Below are 22,661 nucleotides of genomic sequence, written 5' to 3' on the forward strand. Positions count from 1 at the left end.
CAAACCCTGAAGAATGCCCTCACTTCGGATTCTGTTCTCGCTCACTTCGACGACACTGCTGTCTCCATTCTCCCCACCGATGCCAGCAGCCACGGTATCGACGCCGTACTTATGCAACGTGATACCGCTTCTCGGGAAAAGGTAACTGCGTTTGCCAGTCGAACTCTAACACCAGCGGAACGCAACTACACCATCACTGAGCAAGAGTGCCTCGCCGTCGTTTGGGCAGTTCAGAAATTCCGCTCCTACCTCTACGGCCGCCATTTCACGATCGTTACCGATCACCACGCTCTGTGTTGGTTATCAACCCTCAAAAATTCGACTGGACGCCTGGGCCGTTGGATTCTGCGTTTGCAGGAATACCACTTCGATGTCACATACAAATCGGGTCGCAAACATCGAGATGTCGATGTTCTTTCCCGTTGCCCACTCCTAAAATCACCCCCTAGTGCTTCTTCGCGCCTTCCTGCGTGCACCCTCGACGTCCCAATGTCGTCCAGGGCTCCAAACATCACCTGTGCTACTCCTGCCGCTGCTCCAGATCGCTACGCCATTATTTCACACCAGCGAGCAGATCCCTACTGCCTTTCCCTAATTGACCTTCTCATTGGTGCTTCTCACCCTCCTACCGCTAGGATGCGCAGGCGACTCCAAAAGTTACTACTTGACAACGGCGTGCTCTCCCGTTATATTTATTGCTCTGAAGGCACCCGTTGGATCCCCGTTATTCCGAGAGCGCTTCGCACCCGTATCTTGGCGGCTCTCCGCGATGATGCTACTGCCGGTCACTTAGGCTTTCATAAAACTTACCACCGCGTGAAAACCCGTTTCTTCTAGCCAGGCCTCGCCTCAAGCGTGGCAAAATACGTCGCCTCTTGTCTGCCATGTCAGCGCCGCAAACGGCCGACTTCTCCCCCTGCTGGCCTACTACAGCCGCCACCTTGCCCCGCTACTCCTTTCGCCGTTGTTGGCATAGACTTATACGGGCCACTTCCATTGTCCGCACGAGGTAATCGCTGGATCGTCACCGCTGTCAATCACTTAATACGCTACGCTGAGACCGCTGCCCTGCCTAATGGCTCAGCACATGAGGTCGCGACGTTCTTTTTGGAATCGCTCGTACTGCGCCCTGGGGCCCCTCAAGTGCTTCTCAGCGACCGTGGTCGGACATTTCTGTCGACGATTGCAGCCGAAGTTCTTGAGGCCTCAACCACACATCACAAATTGACCTCCAGCTATCACCCGCAGACCAATGGGTTGACTGAGCGGTTTCACCACACGCTTTCTGACATGTTGCCTATGTACGTCGACCAGGACCGCCGAAACTGGGACGTAATACTTCCTTTTGTTACGTTCGCCTACAATACGGCTGTGCAGCGGACCACAGGTTACACCCCGTTTTTCCTCGTTTACGGCCGTTCTCCCGCTACCCTTCTTGATGCCTCTTTCGTTTCTACACATGCCAGTTCCTCATCCTCTCTTCCCGACTAGTTCCTTTCCCGAGTGGCCAAATCTCGCCGGCTTGCTCGCGTCAACACGGAAGCTAGCCAGGATGACCGCAAGTGCCTCTATGATGCAACCCACCGCCAAGTTTCGTTCCGTCCCGGCGACGAGGTGTTACTTTGGACCCCATTACGCACTCCTGGCCTTTGTGACAAGTTACAGCACCGTTACATTGGTCCTTACACAATTATTGCAAAAACCCCCCCGGTCAACTATCGCGTCTCCCCTGTTTACCCTCCTCCGGACGGTCGTTACCGTGGCACTGAAGTTGTCCACGTTTCACGCATGAAGCCTTTTATTCGGCGCAATCCTGCGGACTAATTGCGGCCAGGCTGGCCGCTTTAACTGCGCGGGCGAAATAGTGTGAGCACTGTGTGGCGCTTCATCTTCCACATGGCTGAACGTGCTGCTTCATCTTCATCCTGCTCTCTCTTGTTGATACCCATCGTCATCGCGGAGTGTGGTTCGCTACAGTGTGCGACCAGAGCTTCAGGTCTCATTAAAACCTGATCCGCCAAGTCCGACCTTCGCGTTACCTTACAAAACAAAGAATAGAGAATTTGTCTGCGCGTTGCGATCACATCATTAAGGCCGCATGCCAGTGGCTGTAAAAAGTACAGATTTGAATGGTATGCAGCAATATAAATACGCCTCTGCCTATATTGCCTCCATCTTTCCGGTAAACACTACTCTGACGGCACAAATTCATCACAGACAGAGTCACTGAGCCATGCCCCGGTCAGAATAAAAACATCTGGATCATTGGAAATGGCAATCGATCTCTCAGTTCACTTCCTAACGAAACTTCTGATGTACAGTATTGACACAGATTTTCGTTGAGCCTTTCGCCGTGATTTGCTGCTTTCATCTGAAATTACGATCGATCTCTAACTCAATTGACTTGTTAACGAAACTTCTGCTGTTAATGTTCAGTATTGACACTGATTACAGCTGAGCCTTTCGCCGTCAGTTGCTGCTTTCTTTTACCTAATTTGTAGCGACCTCCTTCGACATCGTGCTGGTTTTCTTGTCGTCAGTGGGCCGTGCGGTCACGACGTTATGAGGCGAAAAGCAAGGCGCCCGTGTGCTGTGCGATGTCAGTGCACGTTAAAGAACCCCAGGTGGTCGAAATTTCCGGAGTCCTCCACTACGGCGTCTCTCATAGCCTAAGTTGCTTTGGGACGTTAAACCCTACCAACCAACCAACCATATATATATATATATATATATATATATATATATATATATATATATATATATATATATATATACAGATAAATGAAGGGGAAATGAGGGTGCTCGTTATAATACATGAAGGAAAGAAGCCAACAGTCGGCGAGGCCAAGGAAAGCATTGGGGATTGTAATTTGTCTTTTTTTTTAATTTTTACTTCGATAATCACATAAATTAGTAATGTAATCTGTTCAGGGGAAAGATAATTAAACACAAAGTAGAAGAAAAAACAACGTGCCGATGGTGGGATCCGAACCCACGACCTCCGAATATCGCGTCCGGTGCTCTTCCAACTGAGCTACATCGGCCGCTGTCCCCCCTGCTACTTTCTTGGGTATTAATGTTGTCTGTATACAATTTATGTGATTATCGAAGTAAAAATTAAAAATAAAAAAAAAAGACAAATTACAATCCCCAATGCTTTCCTTGGCCTCGCCGACTGTTGGCTTCTTTCCTTCATATATATATATATATATATATATATAATATATATCGTGCCTATCAGCGGTGACCTCAAATCACGTGTGTTACACGGAATCTTCAAACTGAATAGCGCCTTCGATCTTCACCAGTGGGCAAGGCAGCAGTGGGACCGGCGGAATGCTCAGTAATCCTTTGCTTTGTGTGCTGTACTGGGTTGTTCCTGATGGCTGCTGTCCACCAGTCAAGAATACAAAGTGATCTTTTATCGCCACATACAAATTGTGTTGTTATTTCAGTGTCTTGTAGAGCCTCTTTGCCGTTGTCAGATGGGGAGGGGGAATGACATATGGAAGTGCCATGCCTCAGAGTCACACATAACTCATCAGCCCATAATCATCCATTCAACACCTCCGGCAAGCCCCCCCCCCCCCCCCCCCCCCCCCCTCCTTTAGGGACAAGTGGGATCTGGGAGAACGTTTTAGTTCGAGGTGAGGGTCCTACCCGGACAAGGGGGCCGCCGCGCGATGCCCCCACAAAAGTGAGTGGCAGCTTACGCACAGACGACCTGCAGCGCCATCGTGGCATTGAGCCAACGAGGCGGACCTTCATGACAACGCAACGAGTGCCACTAAGGACGACCATTCCCTGTAATAGAATCATAGCGACACAGAGAGTATTCCACCCTTAACCGAGAAGATCACAGACGGCCCGCACCAAATCTTCGAGAACCTTCGCTCGCCAAGAATGCGACGTTCCCGCTGCAAGCAGAACCACACCTCCTTCCGTACCTTCGCAGTTACTTCATTGAGGCCCGGAACTGTGCTGTTGTATGCGACCTCTTTACTTTGTGCCGCAGGTTACGGGGTTGTTTCTTCAATTCCACCTTCAATAATACATAGTAATCTATTATCGCCACATCGGGATTGTTATTTGAGTGCGCTGTTAATACTGCAGTGCCAGTAATATCCCAAGTACATCTAGATGCCATGCTAAAACACGCGCATGGCTGCGCCAAATAGATCTATGTTTCCTCTGAGCGAGAAAAAAAATTAGCATAGACTAGTGTGCCAGTGCGCACAAAAATCATAGCCTTCTAAGTTTTCACTACAGTTGTTATCGTGATTAGGATATTATCGTTGTGAGTGAAAAATCATAGGCATAGTTCTAGTACGTGATAGTCAGCTATTGATATCGCTGACACACTCATCAAGTTGAGAGGTGCTATAGTATGCCCCGCAGCGTTGGCGCAGTTGGTTCACAGAAGAAAGACGCAGTATCTGTTCCACTTTTTAATTGGAGACCTGAAGGGAAGGGAGAAAGTTTGCAGTGAAAGCGGAAGGAGAAAAAGGGGTGTCGTAGTGGAGGACTACGGAGTAATTTAGACCACCTGGGGATCTTTAACGTGCACTGACATCGCACAGCACACGGACGCCTCTTCGTTCGGCCTCCACCGAAATGCAGCCTTGTACTTCGGTACATTAGGTTTTGGGGAAAGGAAAGCGCAGTATACTTCGTTGGACACCCACACTTCATTAGGTCAAGGCCACTTGAAGGTCAGATTTGGTGCTACGCGAAGACCGGCTCTACTTAGCGTAGTAAACGCTGCGCTTCAATTGTAAATTAGTTTATAAGAAAGAAAAGGCGCATCCGCCAGCTGGCGGAAGGCGGATGGTCGCAGCGCCTCCAAAAACGATCGTACGGCGGTCTTCCGGCGCACGCTGACGGCTTGAAAAGCTGGCGTAGTGAAGTTTTCTGTTCAAAGCTTATAACAGTTGCCTTACAGAGAAGTGACGTGACTCACATGACCACCATGGTTAAGGTGAACGGTCAGGGGAGGGTGTGGGGGGTGGCCGCGTCATGCTAAGTGATATATCGAGAGATAGGGTAAACAAAGTGTTTTGTCACAGCCAGTGACAACTAAGGTGGCATGGTTGTAGCTTTGACCTCATACCAAGGAACGTACATAAAACAACGCGTTGTCGCCTGCGGGCAGAGCTATACATTCGTCATGGAGGAAAAACACTCTGCCGTAGCAGCTCGGCAACAGTTAGGGTTGAAGCGCAACGCCGAGGCTCGTCGGAAACGTCGTGCTGAAGAAACAGAAGTGAAGCGATATATACGGCTAGAAAAGCACAAAAAGTATGAATCCAAGAAGAAGTGCTTCAAATATCGACATTTTCAAGTGAAGCCTAGTGAGAAGTATCTCCTACATTGGCTCAAGAAATTGAGATTGTGCCGAGCGAGACGGTGAGCCAGTTCGAGTCTGCAACAAGAGAGTTTCACCGCTGATATACAAACAACCCGTTCGGCCGTGTGTGGCGTTTGTGAACGACTATGACCCAAGAACGACTTGAGTCTGGTGAGTGAGACTAGGGGAACGTGCCTGTGGATACTGACCAGATGCTGAAGCAACTGCCGAGAAATGTGAACAACCAGTGTTCTGTCTTTGTAAACATCAAAAGGGGAATGTATGCAATGATCACATACTTTAAATCTTTCGCTTCCCTCCAGGGTTAACGAAAGTTAAACAACCAGCTATTTTTTTTTTTCTTCTACGCTTTCTTCTTTTACTTTTTCAATTTAATACACACAGAAAAACGTTGCCTAAGAGGCCAAGCTCGTTTCTGCGGTCAGAATTTTCAGCTTGCAGAATCCAGGCAAGCGTCCGACGCACAGACGGAAGAGGGTGAAGGCAGGACATGGATTCACTCCATCTGTTTTGTGCCCGTGTTGCTCGAGTGAGTGAAAAACATTTATTTCCTGAAATGTGAGTAAATATTGTAGGACTGGGAGTGGGGACATCAGTCCAGAGCCCCAATAGCTCTCCCTCACATGTTGCTCAATTTCACGTAGCGCGAACTGCTTCGAGCGCGAACTGCGTTTTCGTGCAGAAGGAGGGCGTGCGGGAGCGGAGGATGGTCATATTTCTGCACCTATTGCATTGCAAGTAAAAAAGGAACAGCCCGTGTCACGATACAGATGTTTCACCAAAGTGCCTTCAAACATGCTCGAAAAGCGTTGATTCTCCCCTTGTGTTGAACCTGTTGCGACAATGTCGCCACTAAAATAGAGCCTTCAAGTTTCACTGTGGGCATGTTAGAATATTGCCGATACAGAGCATTGAAAACAGAAATACAAGCGGAAAAGAAAGCTCCATTAGGTCGTAACGAAATTGCAGTCAATTACAAGCGTCCACGAGACTGGGCAACAACACAGTTATGCAAAGAATTGCGCTGTCATGTTCCATCCATTTACTGACTCAGCTCGGATCATGGAACATATACGAGGGAAATGTCCTAGTAAATTGAAGTTTAACTATTTACGGTAAACATTGCTGGATTACCTAGATTACACGAAGACAAAGCGAAGACCGAAACATTGACTCTGATATTTTGCAACGGTGTTACCGGAACAGGGGAACATAAAGGGCGAACGAATTGAACTTCCCTGGGAGCTGGTAAAATACGCGAACAGCAAAGTGAATTAACTTTTACCAATTTATTTCACTCCACGTAATATACATTCGACAGGTTTCACTCTCATAACAGTGAAACTTGGGCTTCAATCAGGATTTCTGTCCGGGCTAGTTGGTGCACGGCTAATTAATGAAAAAAAAAAAAAAAACAGCTAAAGGACGTGGACGAAGGGATACACGCCGCATAGGCAGGGCGCTGGTTATCCAACTCAATTTTTTGTAAACCAAGCACGATAAATACCCCACACACTGGGTGTATGACAAAGGGAAGGGAGTCTGAAATTAACTTGGGCTTGGTGGTTGCGTATTTTGGGAAGTTGTAGCCGAACAGAAAAACCCAGAACGGAGAGAGAAATGGACAAGTGCAACCCTTATCATCGACCATCCTTGACTTTTGCGAACGTATAACTTACGCGTGATGCATACCAGCCCGTTAAAACACATTAACTGCGGACCTACCTGCCATATAGTTCGTCGACAGCTCCGCTTCTCGCTTTGCAGCCCACTTCTTTTCGGCGCCCGCCCAAGGGGACAGGTAGTCGTGCAGTGAGGGGACGCTCCGCTTCCACTGCATGCTTACAAATGACAGTGAGCAGCGCGCGTGATTCAATGTTCTAGGGAACGACATGCCTACTACTTGACTGAAGTGTGTATAGAGATATGCGCGTGTACGTGATTTTGTATAGTGACGATCCGCGCGCTGTGCAAAACAGTGACAGGACGCCTGTGCGCGTCTGCTTCGTTATTTGTACGAATGTGAGGGACTGTGGCTTTGTATATGGAACAGCTCTACCACATTCTTTCTTGGTATCCCGCCTGTCTTTGTTCCCCGGACTTTCAAATTCCCTTTCTATCAAGAGCGTATAGCTCTTGCTACTTACATTTGCCAGTTTCTCGTCCGTTTCTCCGTCGCTATCGGATTTAAGATGGCGGCCAAGGGACGTGATTGTAGCTAGAGCATTGCAAATAATTTCTTAGTGACCACCCATACAGTGGAGTTTACCATCTAGTACACCATGTGTGACGAGATCATGAAGGGCTCTTTTTATCACCTGCTTTATCATAAACCCAGCACAGCCAGCAAAGAACACAGATGTTTGGTACGTCCTTAGGTTCTTTGCTGGCTACGAAAGGTGGTTGGTACGAAGCGTTAGATGGGCACATAATGTACGCGTTTTGGTGCGTGTGAATTACTAACGTTAGTTTGGAATGGGCACTGATGTTACAGTAATAATAATTTTAAAATTGAAATTATCTGAACAATAATTTTTTTTTAATTCACGCAATGAACAGGCGGTGCTAAAGGCGCTTCGCGTCTACTCTTAAGGCGAAGCTTAAGCGTGCCCCTAATTTTTCTTCTTTTTTATTGAAATAAACAACTCCCATCACCACTACAGGACTACCCCCCGCCAGTTTCGCAAGTACCAAAAAACCAACTAGAGCCTAATGAAGAACGACCGTAAATCCGTGGCAGCACATTACACTAAGCTAAATAAGCTAAAAGCTGGACATTTCAGGAGTGCTGTATGTGCAATCTTCCCTTTATCTGTGCTACGCTGTTGTCGGATAAGTTAATGCGACGCGCTGATCTTCACTTTCGATCGAAGGCCGTGTAATTCTCACTGTAAAACTGCAGCTGCAAAACCGTCGCCAACTATATACTAGTATACTAATGGGCTACACGGTTTATGAAAAAAAAAAAAAACATTTTAAAGCCAACCGCGTAAAAAACGACGAAAGGGACAAGGTAGCATTTATGGTACATTTATTTTATTACAGGAAGATTCTTTTCTCACTTTATATATCCTCACGAGTTGTTTGTTATGCTCACAGAAAAAGTAAGTGCATCTACGCATTCGTGGAGCTTTTCCAGCTCCTTCGCTCATAGCCTGTAGCCACATAGCATGCGGCTACAGGCTATGCTTCGCTCACAGCATGTAGCCACAAATCGTGAACTCAGCATCTGCTCATTCAGTGCGGTAACTAGTGGCAAATGTAGCGCGACCTCCTGTACTAGAACCATTTGGCGGCCGGGAGCAGCCGGGGTGACAGCAGCACTTTGCCCTTCCCATACTCACCTTGCTGTCGCGTGAGAGTTAACGATGTGTCCCAAATAGATGATACGTAGGCGGGAAAAAGATGGGTTTTCCTCTCTTCGAGTTTGCACTTACCCCCCTTTCCTCGTCTGAGCTCCTGAAACATGCTTACCTGAGCGTCGTAGCCCTCTATAGCTGCCAAAAAAAAAAAAAAAAAAGTGATTTACGTCCGCGACCGGCAGACAGAGAAAGACGACCTTCGGTCGTCGTATCACAGCCAGTGTATTTCGAGAGAAAGAGAAAGCAGCAGCACCCCAGTCATGTTCATGAGAAAGTTTTAACGGCCAGCGATACTCTCCGCATTGTTTTTTTACAAGCTTCTGGACATGAACAGATAGCCGTCTATCCAGACCATACGTCGGAGGCCGCGTCTGGCAGCTGCGTGGAACCACGCCCTCTTCGAAGCCACTGGCCGATACCGAGGAAGAAAAAATATTCAGTCGTGACTTTCAAGCGGATTTTTCAGCTCTCCAAGGACTCTTCTTTTACGCGCCGAGAGCGCCTATCGACGATCGTTTTGCTCGTGTGATGGCTTCTACCGACTTGTAGTCAATTCCAGCTCGAAGGCATAAGCTGGTAATTATGAAAGCGGTTGCAATCGGAGCGCCTCCGCGAACCACTCTACATAAACAACCTTTGACGCTCTCACGCTACCTGGTGGAAAGACGAAATATATAGCATACCCTGAAGGGAAGACAACGCCCGCAGAAATGAATGCAAGCGCTTACTTCGCGCAATCGCTCAAAGGGGACGGAATGCGCACACGATTTCTAGAAACACATCGCAAACAAGGGTACTTAGAGACGCTTAAATATAATCTGTGGCCTGTTTTGGATTTAAGCAGAGGCGGGAGTGAGATGTTAAGTGCTGTGACAGCTTTCAGGGCTTCAGCTGCACTATGTGACGCAGTTTTCAATTGTCGTATCACGAAGATCAGCGCGCATTCGCCTTTCAGAAAACGCAAGCCAACAGAACTAGCGCGGTCCGGTCATTTGCAAGAAAAGGCTGCCGAAAGTGCCGAAATACAAGCACGGGATTTGATAGCAGGGACGTAAAGCATTATTGCAGTGGAACCCTGCTGCATCGATTAATACCTTCGTGTGGGCGAGTCGGTGAAGCATCGTGCAGAACAGGAACGCAAGAAACCAGGACACAAGGAACACACTGAAAAACAGGGCTAGCGCATACCCGTTTTTCAGTGTGCTCTTTGTGTCTTGGTTTCTAGCACTCCTGTTCTGCACCCTGCTGCAATTCACAATGTACAGGTAATATGTCTACCTAGCGAAAATTAAAAAAAAAAAAATACTCCCTTAATCTTTCTATTTCAGTCTCTATTATTGTTTGCTAAGTCATAGTAAAGACCACTATCGCAATGTACTGCGGATATATTGATTGAATACAAATTAATCACTTTTGTGCTTATACCCTTCCAGACAGTATATATATATATATTCCAGATAATTTCGAGATTCACAACGAATCACTGTAGTGATATCTGGTGGCCTGCAGGGAGAAGGCATAAACTAGAACCCAAATATCCGTTCTTTTTTTTTTTTTGTAGATTTGCTTGTGATAGTATATCGGCTGGTTTTATCAGGAAAAAAAAAAGAACTTTTCAGATTGTCTGTACTGCAACTACTAATTTTTATTCAAACTTTGTCGGTATTGCATTATGAATCAATTCGTCTACATGAAAAATAATTCATAAGGTGTGTAATGCTTTACGTTGCATTCTGGCCAGTTTTAAACTAGGCAAATCTGAAAGGTTTGACATTGGCAGTTTTCCTTTTCTGACCTCTTATAATATCGTTCTGTCAACGACTACTAGTCGAGTTCAATAGCGCAACCTGAATTATACGTGCCTCATTGAATAGCGTCATGCAGATGCTTCATTTTATGTCTATATTTATTAGAATAGTCAATCATGGAATCACGCAATCATTAGCCCGACAACAGTTATGTTTTGCAACTTCCCACTACCAATTCCTATTTCGTTTCTTTGCCACGTTCTGGAATCGCCTAAAGTATTTTTTTTTTTAAACGGCACACTACGTGAATGAAATTAAGCTCCGAGTAGCGTAAAGGCAGTAGAGGTTGTGTATTTCTTAAGGCATTCTTAGTACATCCACTTCCGTCCTTCAACACACCTTGAACTTATTCGTAGATGATTCGTAGTTCAGAGCTCACGCAACTTTTCCCGAAAGCAGCAAACTTGATAATGTCTATAGCGCTAGCAGCTGCTTGTTTGCTATGTACGCATGCGTAATTCCTCATCCTCGCAGCCAAAAATCCTTCAAGCCTCGTTAGTAAATTAATTGTGACGCGTGCGTCTTTGTTGCTTTTTGTAGTACCTCATTTATCCAAAACACTGCCTGCCACCACATAGCGCATGCTCTCAAAATTTTGATAATAGCACTCGAATCACTGTCCTGTTATCCGAATGTTATGAAAATTGGCTTCGATTTGTTTAATCTTGCATCAACTTTCGGCTACCATTGTGTTATCCATGCGTGGCACAGCGTCTAAGGTTGTGCACGCGGCTTCTCTAAAGTTTTTTTGAGGTGTCCAGAGTTGTTTTCACGAAGTCAGTGATACCGGTTACAGTTAGAATTCCCACTGAACAGAATGGTAGGGCAACTTCGTGCCCAGAAAAAATGATCGCTTTTCGAAGACAAGAAATGAAGGTGGAAGTCGCAATAAGGTGCGCTATAATAGAGTTGAACGTTGAGCTAGTTGGTCACACATCTCTTGGAAGAAGACAGTAGAGCAGGTAACAACACAAAACATAAGAAGCACACACAAACACAAGGACAACGCTGCACTGACAACTATATTGACCAGAACCCGCACATCTTCTCCATTCGCTTCACGTCTGCATCCAACTTCTTCCATGTTTTTAACGTCCTGCCGGTTTGCGCAGAAATTCTAATTCCTTCTTCAACAATACCACTGAAGGCATACTAACACATTTGTCTCCCGAGTCACTGATTGCATATGCTTCATAAAATTTCCTTGCTAACTTATCCTTCATCCTTTTCATAACCGTAACATTGTGACGGTCAGCTGGACCTTTTTGGTCTCTACAAACAACGCAGTCTTTGCAGTGCACTGCGAGATTAGTGCCAGACTTGTCCGATATTGCCATAGAGTGCTCTCTAATCCTGTAATTGATACATCTTCCTGTCTGTCCATTATATTTATTTCCATATTGCAAGGAAATCTCATAAACAATCCCCTGAATACACTTGGAGTACCTAGTCCGGTGCGAAGTTTTGCATCCAGAGTTGAAGTCCTGGTTGTTAACCCGCACACACATCCCTTCAGCTCTGTTTGGTGCCGTTGGAATAACTCGGATGCCGTGTCTTTGACCAATCTTTATCAAATTATAGGTGAAGCCATGAATATATAGTACTGACCACTTATTTCTTTGAGTAAGGTCTTCTTTTCAAATCCTCCGCTTGATCGGCAGGGCAATGCTTTCTATTATGCTACACAGCAAATATTCAGGATACTGTGCTTCCAGTAGCCTCTCAGAGTGGCTTAGGAAACTTGTTCTTACATGGTGGTGGCATGATTTGTTGAGAGCCGACGTGAATGCAGCCTTCGCAACACCTCTTTTTACTGTCTTTGAATGCTGGGAGGTATACGAAAGAAACTGCTTGTTCGCTCTGGGCTGGTAAGTCCAACATAAGTATTCTGGTAAAAATTCGAGACTCAAATCCAGGAAGCGCAAGACACCTTCCTTTGGAAACTCCCAGGTGAATCTTAGATCAGGGCAACTTTCTTCAAACACACCCAGTGCTATGTCTTTTAGTTGGTCAGTCGCCTTTCCTTTCTCTAAATCACACAATGCCAAAACGTCGTCAACGTAACGAAAAATCTTTACAATGCCTTTATCTTTCATAGCCGTCAGACTCCTGTCACATGCGGCTAGTTACACATCGCTCAGAACAGGTGCAACTCTCCAACTTATGCATACACCACTCGTTTGTACATATAATATTCTATCATGTATTGTATGTACACGGTAACTCGAAAACCCTTTGCAGGCTGAGGTGTTCAAAACTATTTTGCCCCAGAAGGAGCGCAGCGCGGTTTGCGGAGCCTCTTCCAAGCGCACACCCCTGTGAGAGCCGGGCGCCAGGCCGGGGGACGCTTGTACCCATTATTACCGGTGGGTGTCTGGTGGCGGGTTTCGAACAAACCACCTCCCGCAGGTTGTCCCCACTGATGTTAATGCTACCAGAGTCCACCCACGTTTTTCCACACTTTCCTGGTGGTGCTTGGCCACCTATTGGTCCTCCAAGTGCAGATGATGCTTCACTGGCAGGGCTCGGTGTCAAAGGTGTGTAACCAGGGCTGGGCTGCCGGACAAGACCTGGTAGCCATTGCAAGGCCACAGGCTGGGCAAGGCCAGCCTGTGGCGGAAGGTGGTATCCCGTGTGGAAGGCGGCTGGTTGTGGCTAGCCCATTGGGAGGCCCATCATTCCAGCTGGTGGCGACTGCAGGCCAGTGACAAGGGGGCTTGTTTGTAGTGGAGTCAAGGGGCTGGTCTGCTGTATGCCTGGTAGCGGGCTGGCCGACACTACTGGCTGTAGGCCAGCCAGGGGACTAGCCTGCAGGACAGGCTGGGAGATGGGACTCGTATGCAGACTCGGCTGCACACAGTGCAGAACGGGCGGAGCCGGCGAGGCTTAAATTGCAAGCTGGGCTGCACATTGGTCGCCTGCCCGGGCAGGTCAATCAGGCCGCTAGGAATGCTGCTCGTCGGTGTGAAGGACGCAAAGTCCGTAAACTCGTCCGTTGCGCTCTGGAATTGGCTGAAGTCGGCGAAGTCGGCGAAGTCGCCGTTTGCGGTAGGCCTGCTAACAATGTCACTCAGCATGTCAGCTGCCGGCACACTCGGCGCCGGCGCCGTGGTGGCAGCCGGGCTTGCAGGCGGTGAGGCCTCACGACCGTAGTTCGCGGCGGCGCCCATGTCCAGCTTCTTAGCTTGCGGCTTCCAACTAGGAGTCCTCGACTCGTCGCGGTACGTCACGCCTCCACCAGGCCGTTCGTCGCGCTCTTCGTCGTTGCTGTTGTCGGGCGAGTCTTCGAAGCTGTGCCGACGGCCCAGCCGCGGCCCGTGGTCCATGTCATCGAACTTGTTACGGTCGCTGTATCGGAAGCCCAGAGACTCGCCGGACAAGCCAATGTACTTGTCCTTAGCCTTCTTCGCCTTCTTGCGCTCCTTGCGTAGCATCTCGTCGTCCTGGATAAAGTCAATCAGATCTTTCACTTTCTGGCGTACATTGACGCCCTAATCCTTGCCGATTTCGTGCTTGTTATTTATGAATGGACTTTGTTAGCTGCATCATTAGCGTTGTTACCTGCTCTGCTGCCTTCTTCCAAGAGACGGTGCGCTAAGGGAGTGCTGCAGCTTTGTTTCCTGTCTCACACAATGTAGTGTCTTAAAACGGGGACTGGAGCTAATGTTTAGCGGCGGAAACAGTCCTGGATGATAAGATAGAGAGAGAGAGAGAGAGAGAGAGAGAGAGAGAGAGAGAGAGAGAGAGAGAGAGAGAGATAATGAAAGATAATAATTTGCAGAAGCTAGATGGTCGGTGCCACTTGTTCAGAGTTCCGTTGTCGGCAGCTGATTTGCGGACAGTAGCTGGATGATCCAGGCTTGCTGGTCTAGGTTGGTCGCTGGTCAGGGTCGCCTTCCGATGCTCGTGTGTCGGGTGTGGCAATATTAAATTGCTATCCGGTTTGTCCTGGCATTTTAGGAGATTTCGCAGATCGTTCCATACCATATCGTTCCTTGCTCCATACCCAGGACAATAGCTAGGGTATTTTGTGGGACTAATCTTGTTTGGAGCGCCAAGATTAGAAAATTAGTCTGCGTTCTCATTCAAGCGTCCGAGGAGAATAGTTCTTGACGTGATGGCGAAAAATGTGTTTTGCTAGGCTCTAGCCTGTCACCATACGGTCCACTGAGGGTACGTGAGGTAGGGATGCAATCCGCCCGGCTTGAGAGAGTTCGCGTTAGAGCCTTCGACGCCTCGTTTCCATCAAGGCCTTCGTGTATAGGTTCCCATATTGTACTGTGTGAGTGAGACATTGTATTAAAGCGAAAACCTTTCTTGGCTCACGAGTGGTGTCCGCTGAGGTGTGTCAAACGAGATAGATCCAAAGCCAATCTAACACAAGCCACATAACAACCCAGACATGAATTAAACATTTAGTAAAAATCGTCCTCCGCTGGAAATCGCACTCCTAACGATCTAATCACCAGCCAAGGGAGTTAACCAACTGCGCCATGGAGGGCACGTGAGATACGAATCTTAATTCTCATTGTCTAGCGTTCTTGCCGTCTCCATAGCAACGTTACCATCGTGTCCGGGGGGGGGGGGGGGGCATGGTAGGCCGTCAAAATCAAAGATGAGCCCAGTCTTTAAATTTTTTTGGCAAAGCAACTCAGTTACTGCGGGCCAAAAGTGAGCATTTTAACGGAATACACTTGAAGAACTGGGGAAACAGCGTCGTCCGACAATCGGCCCTCATCGCAGACACAAACGAGTCTGCAGACGAATGCCGTAGCTTGTTGAGTGGGTTTTCTTGCGCGGCGCATACTTTTAACATGACACTGTTTTGTGTGATAGCGTCGCCAAAATAATGCAAATTCTCCTACACCATCAAATACACAAGCAGTGTCTTTATTTGATGCAGATGAAATATGAGCGATGCCATTCTATAAATATGAAACACGAGAAAGCGAACAAAACCAGATTTGATGTGTGTATTTTTGACGTGCCTTACTTGGAACCTCGTAGCTGGCTTTAGAAAATGTTAAAATATGGATCACCTTTGATACTGGCGGCTTGATTCTGACGATAGAGTCTCAAAATAAAAATAAAGACTTGGTTATTTAATTCTTGGGAAATAATTCGTCCAGTCATTTAGCACTATTTTTGTCAAAGGCTAGAGCTCAATGGGCTTGCTTTTAAGCCATACCATGTGGTTCATAATGTATTTCCAGTGCTCCGGACCACCTGTAGGTAGTAATATATCTAACCTCGCTCTCTCGAATAGGCATGGCTTAATCCTAATGAAGCCCCACCGCATGGTTTAGGAGCTAACTTCCTGGACTGTAAACTTTAGACAAAGACTGCACACGATGTCCGCCTTGTTGTGCCGCACAGAGGCGTCACAGTCCGCGCAGATGTGTCTCTCATAGTTAAAAAAAAAAAAAACGCAAATCTGTAAACAAAAAAGAAAACTACCCCATGTAGCTATAGGGCAGGAATTACCGTATGTTGCACGGGGCACACTTCGATTCCAGTAAACCGTAGCTACGCATGCTCGTTTCTACCTCCATAGCTGGAATCACCGGTTATAGCGCTAGGAATAATTCTGCAATAATATCTATTGAAAGAATTTTCCCACGTAACTATTGCTGGCTTTGACGAATGTGCGCCCCCCCCCCCCCCTTTAAATAAAAATATGCTTGATGTGCGTTTTGACACTTGCTGACACCTAGAATTTGGATATGTATCCCCCCCCCATACTCTGCACGTCTTCACAGAAAACATGCCAATTGTCTACGAATAAGGGGCCGTGAATCTAAGCGAGAATAAGTACTGGCAAAGAAACAAACAAGCTCATCTTGGTTGCTGCCGCATGTATACAGCCGATGATTTTTCTTCTTTCAGTTGTTCTTAAGTGAACGGGTTTTGAGCGCACGCGTTGAGCGACTGTCCCTAGCTTAAGCGTCGTCGCTGTCGACGTAACCGGTGGCCAGCTGGATGAAAAAAAGAAAGATTACATAAGGTTATAGGCGTAAAAATAGTATTTACAAATTAGTAAATGAAATGACGAAGTAGTTGACGAACTAATAGTAACATTCAAGATGTAAGGGATAAAAAAAAAAAAAAAAAAAAAAAAAAAAAAAAAAAAAAAAAAAAACCTCGAGCATGGTGGCAACTGCCAGCACCTCGTTTCAAAGGTAAATTCCATCCATCCACTGTGGCCGATGGGGCCACATGTTCATACGAAACAGAGATGTCTCAGAAGACAGTCTGGTCAATGACAGCGTTGGGATCCTGAGGAACCACTTAACGCTTATCGCGTCCAACAAGTGTACACGGGTAGCAGAGCTAAGCGCCACCGGCCACCTGCCACTTACCACGGCTATCAGGTGGCGAAGTAGGGAATTGGAGAGAGGGAGATGTAGGGTAGAGTGAGAGAGGCAACGGGACGCTTTTTTGTATCAGTATAGAGCAAAATTAAATTTAAAACACGCAACGCGCTGCGCTCAAATTTCGCATTACCCAATATCGCAATCCTCGGCCAGTATTTTTTAAAACCAATTAATGTGGTGTTATTGCTCTGCTTCAGCCACTGAGAATTTTCAAAAGCAGTCGACCTTCTTTAGGTGTTACTTCCTCGCAAACCATTATCAAACGAAGCTACCACGACAATTAAAGTTTAATAATAATAATAATAATAATAATAATAATAATAATAATAATAATAATAATAATAATAATAATAATAATAATAATAATAATAATAATAATAATAATAATAATAATAATAATAATAATAACAATAATAATAATAATAATCTTTATTGCGTAGAATCGACACACAATTTCACGAAGAAGTGGACCCCATCAAAACTGTGGCGGTTTTTAGACCTGGTTCAAAAATAAAGCTAATTCGGGTGCACTCGAAAATAGTCAGATATAGACACACATACGACATGAAAGAAAATGAATCATGGTGATATTTTAAATAGGAGGTTAATTGAAAAGGAGGAGAAGAGAAAAATAAAGATAAAGGGACAGTACAAGTGAATGAGTATATGAGAAAACTTTTAATCAGGCAATCTTTGAGGTCGTATGAGACTATTCGAAAATAGAGTGTTAAGGTTATAAAGAGCTTGGACTTCGGATCGACTTGGAAGTAGTTGTCTCATTACCCTGGTTCCTTTAGCAAAATGCTTACACTGTATAAGATATTGTGAGGATATTCTGGAGTACGACATGGGATATTTTGCATGATATGCATGATATTTTAAATAACTTAGTGCTGCGTTTTCCACTCTGTCCACTGTTCTTGCTTGGCGACTTTAATTTACCGAAAATTGATTGGTCACAGCCTACCCCGATAGTTAAAGGCGCATCCATTGAGAGTGCAACCCTTGTGAATCTATGCCTTGACTTTGGCCTAACGCAAATTGTATTGCAGCCTACCAGAACTGTCCCAATTCAGCCAATCTACTTGACCTAATTTTAGCAACTGTCCCCGAACTCGTGAACTCGATGACGTTTTTTCCAGGCTTGTGTGACCACTGCTTTATCCACTTTATAATGAAAGCTAACCGCATACTACGCCCAACTTATGCATCTAAAACAATCAGAGACTATGGCAAAACCAATTATAGTGCATTTAATCAAAAGTTAGAAATCTTTGTTGAAACATACATGCCAGATTTCTTCGATCGTTCAGTGGAAGAAAATTAGACCCTGTTCAAAAGCAAAGTTATAGCATCAATCAACAAGTATGTGCCATTATATACATTCTCGAGGAAAAAGCGATCTCCGTGGTTCACAACAGCGCTGAAGAGGCTGCTTAACAAGACAAAAAGGCTGTTCCGTAAAGCCAAACAAACCAACAGTCCACGAAACTGGCTTGCATATCGTAACGTCATTTCGAAGTATCATCGCAATGCCCTTAAAGAAGCAAAAACATCACTCTTCGCGAATGCCCTTCCCTCTCTTTTTTCAAGCAATCCCTCTAAATTCCGTCATCAATCCGCCCAAGAGCCACACCATATCGCTTGTTGACGGTACTAGTCTAGTCATCCCCAACAATCAATGCTGTAACGTATTGAAGGATACCTTTACTGAGTCTTTCTCGGATGCCACTACTGCTTTGGTATCCGTACTATGCCCTCGATCATTCTTTTCGATCATTCTCGACCATCGTCATCGATTCAGTGGGTGTCATGAAGTCGATACAAGGTTCGAAAATTTCGTCCTGCTGTGGTGTCGATGAGATTAATTCAAAATTTTTGAAAAACGCTGAAGTATATTCATCGGTGATTCTGGCAAACCTTTTTACGCAGTCTTTACAGCGCAGCGCGCTACCACAGGAGTGGAAGGTGGGCAAGGTGGTATCGCTTTTCAAGTCAGGTAACACTCCTTCTCCCCTTAGCGATAGACCAATCGCATTAACAAGTATCCCTTGCAAATTATTAGAGCACATAATATATTCCAACCTCGTATCCTTCCTCGAATCAAATTCATTTTTTAGACCCGCCCAGCATGGCTTTCGCAAACACTACTCATGTGAAACACAGCTATTAACTCTTACTAACAGCATAGCTTCTTCCCTTGACCATGGTTTATCAGTAGACTGCATATTCTTCGATTTCGCAAAAGCCTTCGATAAAGTTCCTCATAAGTTACTCCTTCTAAAATTACGCACCTTGAACATTGATCCCAGCATTATACAATGGATTGAGTGTTTCCTCATTAACAGTTCTCAATTTGTAACAGCTAATAACTTTGTATCATCTACTGCTCCTGTAACCTCTGGTGTTTCTCAAGGCTTCGTTTTAGCTCGTTTGTTATTCCTAATCTATATTAATGACCTTCCTGACTGTGTTTCCTCATCCATCAGGTGTTCTTTATCGTGTAGTAACTAACCCTGATGACAACTTGCTCCTGCAGTCCGATCTTGACGCAATCTCTAGTTGGTGTAACAATTGGCTTATGACCCTAAATGCTAGTAAATGTAAAAGTATGACAATCTCTCGTAGTAGTACTAACACGCCTCTACCCTTCGTCTACACAATTAACAAAGCATCCCTTGAAAATGTTAATTCCTACAAATATCTTGGAGTCCACATAACAAATAACTTCTCATGTCATGTTCATGTAAAATATATTACTAACAATGCCAGTCGGACGTTGGGTTACCTCCGTAGAAACTTTTCTCAAGCCCCAAAACACCTCAAGCTAACGTTTTATCAAACTTTAATTCGACCTAAACTAGAATATGCCTCCGCTATATGGGATCCAGCTCTTTCTACCTTAATTGACGATATCGAAGCAGTTCAAAATCGATCAGTGCATTTCATTCTTTTTAATTATGCCCGTACCGCGAGTGAATCATTAATGAAGTCACAACTAGGTCTTCCAAATTTAAACGTTCGAAGAAAATTGTCCCGTTTGGGCCTATTTCCTAAAATGTATTTCACTAACCCATTACTAAAACGCGAACTTCTTTCTGAACCTACCTACTTATCAGCACGCGTCGATCATACATATAAAGTTCATGCCCCATTCTGTCCTACAAACATATTTTTTTATTCTTTCTTGCCAAGAACTTCAAGAGAATGGAACCACCTGCCCCCTTCCATTGCCTACATCGATGATCCCACGGCATTCAAAGATGCGATGAAACATCTCCTTTCTGTATAGCCCGGCCACTGTGTCTTTTCTTTGATGTGTTTTTATGTATTTCCTTCATGTGTGAAAGGCACGTACTTTTTTTCTGTTTTTTTTTTTTCGTGTCTCGCAAAAGACTATGATGTAACCTTATGTACTCACCCCCTCTGTAACGCCGAAAGGCCTTGAGGGTAAATAAATATTGACATTCTTAAAATTACTACGTTAAAGTAGCGAGAGATAACATTTTGTGTATAATAATAATAATAATAATAATAATAATAATAATAATAATAATAATAATAATAATAATAATAATAATAATAATAATAATAATAATAATAATAATAATAACAATAATAATAATATCACGTTGTCGGCATGACAATTTTGACGTGGTGCTTCAGAATTTTTCAGTTTATTTTGCAACATATCAAGGTTTTTTCCAGATACCTGCGTTTATTCGTACAACATTTCGCTTCTTTCATTTTACAGGCTCTAAATCCCACAGATTTTCACCATCAGGGAAGCGAATGTCCAATTAACTGATGTGGATCGAACGCACCTCCTCAAGTCGATTTCACAATCCCACACAAAGAATTTTACAGTGCGAGAACAATTTTAATAGCGCGAAATGCTACATCTCGGAGCCCACCGGTGCGGCGATTTCAAGCAAGAGCGTCCCACCGTCGCTTTCAATCGTCGCTATTAGGCCTTGGCCTTCGACCGGAAGAACGGTCTTCTGCAAAGTACGTGGCCGCCTTTTGTTCGGCCAGCTCAGCGAGTGCGAGCAATAAAGCTGTGACAAGAAAAACACTCGAGTAGACCACGCACGAAAGGCTGCTCCGCGGGCGTACGAAGAAACAAAGCAAGAAGAGAGGGAGGCGCGCAGCTGATCGAAGGAAGTCCCCGCAGCAGAGTGTCCACTCGAAACGGACTTCTCCGAAGGCGCGCCCCGGGAGCGCTACGCGAGCGGCAAGGCCGGCGGCTGTGACGCGGCGGAGCATCAGCTTGCGAGCGTGGCGTGGCGGTGAACCAGGCGGGCGGGCAAAGGGTGTGGAGCCAGGGCAGCGTGACGCGAGGGGCGCGTCACGTGGCCCGGTTCCCCTTTCACCTTCCGCGGTGTATTCCCGGCTTCCCATCCGGCCCCATAACCAGAGAGCGAACAACGGCGGCCCCAAACGCGGCATCCCCGAGCGGACGCGCTTGCATGGACCGCACGCCAGGCCGCCGGGCCAACTGCCGCTCGACGACCGCATGATGACTGCGCCGGCACCGCCGCCGCTGTCCGCTGCTGCGCTGCTATTTGTGTTGTTGCTGGCCGGCCGCACGCAGCAACAGCAGCAGCAACAGCACTTTCCCAGGACTCGGTTCCAGCCCGTGCACCGGTATCCGCCGCTGCCCGATGGCATCAAGCTCAGCCCCGAACTTATCAACCAGGCGCTGCAACTGCCACCGAACACCAACGGCCACCCGCAGGCCACCGCGCAGCAGCAAGGCTTTAGGCCCCAGCGCATGGTGCAGCTGACCATACCGCAGGGCGTGCTGCGGGGACGCGTCTTGCGCACGCCTTCGGGCAGAGGCCTGGTCGCCTTCTTGGGTGTCCCGTACGCCGCCGCGCCTCTGGGGCCACTGCGCTTTAAGGTGAGTGGTCGTGCACACGACGCCGCACTGCCACACGGCCTCATGCTGCCCATATGTGCTACCCGTAGAGGAGCGCTTACAGTATGCTACGGGGAGCACGTACGAGAGCTATGCGCACAGCACTGGTGACGGAGTCTTGATTTCTGTGTGTCACCGGGACAAACGACACACAATTCAGGGGAGTACTTGTGGAGCCCACCGCAAAGTGTCGCTCATACAGCAGTCGAAAGCCATGTGCTTAGATGACAGCGCCGCAAAACAAGTACCGTGATACGCATGAAGCCTGTACATACGTCTGCTGTCATATTTCTCGCAATCACATTACATTGGTCATATTGTACAGATGCGTCCAAACAATACGGTTGTACTAGAGGTTAGAGCCACAAATGCATCTGCTATCAAACACAAGTATTTGCGCCCATTTTCAGAGGAACAGCAACGTTTTCGAGTCCACCTTTCGTGGACATACGAGGTGAATGTAGATATAGCCATGAACGTATTGATGGCCTAATCGTGCAATGCGTAGCAAAATCTTGTTTCTGAAGTTTGTCCTGCGCTCGCACTGAGTTGATTAGACTGCGACTGGAAACCGATGGGGCGCATTTTTGACAACAAATAGCAGAAAAGAGCGTCCGGAGGGAGATCTGCTATGCTGATTTTTATGATGAAATTTACGGTATGCGAAAAACTACGTTCATAAACAACTTCCTGGCGTAGCATGCTCTTATCCAGAATTTATGGATATGGTTTATCGCTAAAGTCGCTTTGTGATCTGAAAGTTCAAATGTGTATGAACACTGCATCACCAAGAAAATTGTACAAGCCGGTGCGCCGTGCAGTCAATGA

General features: G+C 46.2%; 1 protein-coding gene and 1 pseudogene across 1 annotated transcript in view; one reads left to right on the forward strand and one right to left on the reverse strand.

The window, feature by feature from the left end:
• LOC146202253 (uncharacterized) overlaps positions 1-19,215 on the reverse strand; it is a 43,330-nt pseudogene extending 24,115 nt beyond the window's left edge.
• A 2,104-nt stretch (positions 19,216-21,319) lies between these two features.
• Positions 21,320-22,661, forward strand: part of LOC146202254 (cocaine esterase-like) — a 58,301-nt gene continuing 56,959 nt past the window's right edge. The window contains exon 1 of the mRNA XM_084588051.1: positions 21,320-21,815. Coding sequence (XP_084444177.1) covers positions 21,429-21,815 — 387 coding nt within the window. The 5' untranslated portion in view covers positions 21,320-21,428. The remainder of the gene's footprint in view (positions 21,816-22,661) is intronic.

Source organism: Amblyomma maculatum, chromosome 1 (genome assembly GCF_055883805.1).
Source record: "Amblyomma maculatum isolate TAMU_Amacu chromosome 1, ASM5588380v1, whole genome shotgun sequence".
Lineage (NCBI taxonomy): Eukaryota > Metazoa > Arthropoda > Arachnida > Ixodida > Ixodidae > Amblyomma > Amblyomma maculatum.